This window comes from Hippocampus zosterae, chromosome 14 (genome assembly GCF_025434085.1).
Source record: "Hippocampus zosterae strain Florida chromosome 14, ASM2543408v3, whole genome shotgun sequence".
NCBI classification, from domain to species: Eukaryota; Metazoa; Chordata; class Actinopteri; order Syngnathiformes; family Syngnathidae; genus Hippocampus; species Hippocampus zosterae.
In genome coordinates, this window is record NC_067464.1 from 1,230,935 (window position 1) to 1,236,263 (window position 5,329).

At 50.2% G+C, this 5,329-nt stretch overlaps 1 protein-coding gene across 1 annotated transcript; it reads right to left on the bottom strand.

Moving 5' to 3' along the window:
* Window positions 1–827: 827 nt before the first annotated feature.
* Window positions 828–1,649, bottom strand: LOC127615316 (nanos homolog 1-like). The gene has a single exon (XM_052087016.1). The coding sequence runs from the start codon at window positions 1,429–1,431 to the stop codon at window positions 877–879; it is 555 nt and encodes a 184-aa protein (XP_051942976.1). The 5' UTR covers window positions 1,432–1,649; the 3' UTR covers window positions 828–876.
* Window positions 1,650–5,329: the final 3,680 nt, after the last annotated feature.

Here is a 5,329-nt window from a genome sequence, read left to right on the forward strand (position 1 = left end):
TTACTGTATGTGTTTTATGTTCAATAAACAAACCCAAACCAAACTATTTTACATATCTACTGCCAGTCGTCACTCATTTGAGTCACTAGAGGGCGCCCTATCACTGCAGCCAATCCGAGTGTTTGCGACGTCATTGTGTTTCTCGCGCAACAAATGCAATTAAAAAAAAAATTATGTACAGTGAAAATTCCCTCCTGCTGCCCACTTAGGTAAAAAAAATATATAAGCACATCCAAAACATTTGTTTTCGATACACAGAGACTTTGGAACGTTACTCCTCTGCGACCCTTTACTTACTTACTTACATTTTACAGGATCCATTGGAGCATTTTTTAGGAAACAATCCGTCAACTGCATTGTCATGTCGACATTCTGCAGTTTTTTTTTTTACATTCGATGATGCCAAACGACCATCCACATGATTTGGAAAAAAAGTCAACATTGCTGTGTGGAAGAAATACGTGAGGCGACATAACGTTCACAAGGTGTTGCTTTTGGTACCAAAATAAAAATATCGTCCTGGAAATGAAAAGCATTGCGAGACGTTCATCTCGCACGAGGAGTACGGCACGTGTATCACAATGGCAACATTTATGTGTACGGTGCTTTGGTTCCTTTTTAAATCTTTTGTAACCCATCTGAAACATGTCCCGTTTACATTCAGTCTAAATGTGTAATCCGGATCAAATCTGGTTTCACATCATTTTGGTCCAAAATGAAATACCAAATAGCAGAGATGAGATGATTTGACCTCCTATGAATGAGAGTGAATGTGTGTGAATTTTTAACCCCTCCCCCCCGCCCCCCACCTCCTACCCGTTAAAAAACAAACTTGCGCTGAATGTTTTCCAACCCTGGCCGACGTGACGTTGACGTTCAGGAGAAGACTTTGAGCCTCTTGCCGGGCGTTGCGCTCCCCTTGGCCTGCGGCATCATCCTGCGGCCCCCGGGTGGCTCCCTGGCGGAGTGCGGGCAGTACTTGATGGTGTGCGCGTTGTCCCCGTTGGCGCCGCACAGCGGGCAAGTGTACGCCCGCAAGATGGGGCACAGCACCCGTCCGTCCGCCGCCTTCAGAACGTGCGTGCCGTACACCTCCCACGGGGCGCCGTTATTCCGACAAAACGCGCACGCCCCGGGCTCGGCCTTGCGTCCGCGCTCCGGACCCCCCGCGGAGCCGCGCCCCGCGTAGGCGGCCGCGTCGTCTCCGAGCGGCCGTCGGCGGAGCGGCGAGAAGCGCCGCCGCGGCTCGTCCGGCGAGTCGTCCAAGCCCAGCGTGGCTTTCAGCGACTCCGTTATGGAGTTGGGGCCGCTACACCCGGCCGGGCCCCGGGTCCGGTTCGGGGCCACCAGGGTGGACAAGCCCAAGTAGTCGTTCCAGAAATTGAAGGTGTAGTCGTACGGAGACGAGTAGCGGCGGTCCGCCAAATCCATCGCGCGGGAAAAAGTGTCCGCATGGGAAAACTTTGAATTGGCGGGAGGGAGCTTCTCGTCTTCTTCTTTTCGCTTTCGCTGTCGTCTCGTTTGGACTTTTGTTCCTCTTGCCGCCGTAGCCGCTTCCAGTGTGCGGGACGGGCGGCGGGGGCAGGCACGGTTAAGTGCCCGTCATTAGCGGGGTGAAGGGGGGGGGCGTGGCTTTGGAAAGGAGGTACCAGTCAGCCCCCCCCCCCCCCCCCGCCCACCACCATCCCACACTGACTCTTCTGGAGTCCTGGTCTTCTGGAGTCCAGATGACGGACGCCCTCAAACGCAACATCCCTTTTTTTTTTACGTTGAATTTACAGTGAGTGAACGTGAAGTGGTGACCCCCACCCCGCACCTGCTATGCCCCCCCGCCCCACTTCATATCAACCCCCGGCGCCTCCCCTTTCTGCCCCATTGTCTCCACAGCAGGGCGCTCATTAATATGCATTCGACTGAAACGCGTATGCGCGCGCACACGCTAGCGTTAGCCGCTAAAGCAGTCGCTCGAGCACGACGACTTCGGCTTGACTGCGAGCACAATGGCCGCCGTGCACGCCGCTTGCACACATTTGATGAGGCGCCGATTGATTGCTCACCGTGTGTGTGTGTGTGTGTGGGGGGGGCTATTTCACGGAATTAAATTTGGGGGAGAGAAGACAAGTAGCGTAACGATTGAAGCCTGCAAAGAGGAACTTTCACATTCACAGAAGCAGCCAGCACACAACAATCCAAAATATAGCCAGAGATCAATATTGGAGATCAATATATTTCGCCTTATTGCTTTTTTATTTCTTGCATTAAAAAAAAAATATGGCGCAAAACTGCTCAAGAGGAAACTGACATTCAGCCCAAGAACTCATTTTGTGTTTTTTTTTCTTCACAAAAATCAACTCACTCAAATTTTGTATATTGTTCAGCTACTATGTTTGTCCTGTATCATTTCAAATCCCCCCCCCCCACCCCGCCACCCCCAAAAAATCTGTCTGTGCTGTGTGCATACGTGTGTGTCGCACGTGCCAGCTGAACACCCCCCCTCACCCCCCCCCCCCCCCCCCCCGCATTAATAGCATAAAGTGCATAATGTGTCATTTATCCTTGGATGTCCCCAGACACACGGGAGCTTTCCTGGCAGTCACTTGGGGGGTCGGGGGGGGGTTTGACTCTGATCCCTAACCTCTGACCACTGCACTACGCCCCCCCCCTACCCACAGGGGGAATATGCAAGCAGCGCGTCTCTTAACGGTTGCTCCATCTGCACGTCCGAAAATGGAGCCCCCCCCCCCACAGACGGGTGCGGGTGTCACTGACAGCGGCATCAGGGAGCCGCCAACAGGCCAAGGTCAAGGGGGAATTAAGCAAGGGGCCGGCGTGGGCTGCCTTTCAGGCACATCAAGTGCTTTGTCGCCAGCTATTACTTAACCATCATTCTCTCCCCCCCCCCCCTTTTAAAAAACGCCTCCTCCCGATAAAATGTGTTCACCAGAGGGAAAATGGGGATCAATTGCTCCAGGGCCACTTAAACAAACCAACAGAGCGCACGGTGGAAGCGGTACGAGTACTCAACTCTCGGGTACTCGCCAATACCGATACCGAGTATCCGATACTCGGTATTTGCGCTTCATAAATAATGGCGGTTTGTTACCTCCCAGAGAGCACAGATGGGGCCCCCCCACCTGCCCGCCCGGGCAGCGGCGCCGTCATCGGGGCGCCGGCCAGATGGGCCGCACCCCGACACGGGGGCTCGAGTTACTGACGGCCGAGACGAGAGTCTGCCGCCTCGCACGTTTGGGGAATACAAGATGGCGGCTTACCGTCACGCCGCTGCGGACTTGCTTTCAAGACTACGACTAGCGTGCCGCATTTAAAGAGAACAAAAAAAAAAAGCATCCGCTTGGATCGGCCCCGATCGAAGTCGACTGTGGCCTCTCCCACAGCGGCGCAGCCCTCCCTTCAGTTGAGTTTAGAAGAACAAATGCCTTCTAAAATTCCAATGACTGACCGAATTAAAAGATAGCAAAAAATTAACGGCGCACATTCGAACGAGCTGGAGAGACCAAAGCTGCTGAAAGTGAAACGGGACGGCCAAATTCCCCGCGTGCCCAAAGGTCCGATGGCGGCGGCGCTGCATTCTTGCTAAAGTGGACCGTCGGGCTTAGAAGAATGCCGACGTCCATCTGGACAGCAATCAAGAGGTCAGAGCGACAGTCAAGAGGTCGAGCATCCAGCGTATCGAGCTCCTTTTTTGGGAACAATAAAAAGCTTGCGTGAAATCTTATATGCCACTTGGTGCGGTGCACTTGCGATGTCCGGCCAGCAGGGGCACCAAAACGACGACCTACGCGTTAGCCGACTTAGCGAGTCGCTTTTTGCCAACAATGGACAGAACGGCTGCTGGTCAAAATGTGCGCTGATGGAGGGATAAATTGTGTTGGAATGCAAAACGAAAAGGCCTGCAATTAACCGGGTCCTCGCTCATGATTTTTGCCCCGCTTAGACGTGACCTCATTTTCCCAAAGGTCACATTTTCGACTGATCTGCCATTTTTGTTGTAATTTATTTCATCTTGCGCGATGTTGTCGGCGGGCAAACGCGCTCACGTTTCATTCCTTTTCCATTCGCATCCCTTGGCAAGCATTCGCGAGACTCTTTTGTTTGCCGGGATCCCGGTTGCCGTGGCGACCAGCCTCATCTAAATCTTCCCAAATTGTTATCTATGCTAATGAAATGGCGCACGCGCGCGTTGGCCGTTATCTGGCTTCATGAAACATGATTAGATGCCGGCCACTTTATTGTCCTTTCAGCGCGGCCGTTTACGATGTGCGCGCGCACACACACACACACACACACACTCTCGAATAGAAAGAGTGTCCAGTTGCCGAGAGCAGGTTTGCTTTGGGGCTCATCTGTTTGATTGGGACTAATTGGCCAACCTCACGGCGCCTCTGTGCCGCTTGCCAGAAACCATTGCGGAGGATCTGTAGATACAGCGGAGCCTTGACTAATCGGTTGCAGCCCCTTCGAGAACACCACCGAAACTTTTTTTTGTTTTTTTTAAACATAAGAAAATAGCATTCAAGTCTTGTTCTTCATAAAAACATAACATCATTTAAAGAGAACATAAGAGTCTAGACATCATGGTTTGTTCCTTGGGCCTTCTTATGGTGTAACAAATGAAACAAAAGGCAGTCACAACTGCTAAGTAAGCAACAGTAAAATTAGTTTATTTTTTATTTGCAGAGTCTAAAAAGTGCTGTATTTTTTTTTAAGCCACAGGAAGGCAAAATAATGTCACCATCAATCACTGATTTACGACAGGAGACACATGCAATAAAATCTCACGGCTTTTTAAACGGTGTACTTCCTTAGCTGAAGGAATGTGCTTCCTTCAATGCAGATACAGTAATCGCGCGGCAACGGTCACTATTTGAGGCACTCCACCTGTGAAAAATGGCACATACACTGTATGCTATGCAGGATTTTACAAATTAATTACCAAAAAAAATACACCCTTTAATTCCTAACTGAAAAATGAACAATTCTAAACCTGCGCTCTTTAAATTCCATTTTTAACTCAAAACTTGAACCCCAAAATGAATTCCAAATTCAGTATAATGCTAGTCTGGTATCATAATTACAGGACTTTTACAGAACATTACTTCTCTTTGCCAATTTCCCCAAAATAGTCTGCTTTGGGGTTTTTTTTCACAAAAGAAAAAGGAAATTTGAGCAGAATTAAACACGAATAGCTTCTGTTCATATTGTCCTTATAATACACATCATAAAATGTTGTTGTCATGAAACTGTTTTTTTAAAATGCTGTTCGTCCCATAGTTAGTTGTTTCGGCGGTGATTGCTCGCCGTCGGTAGA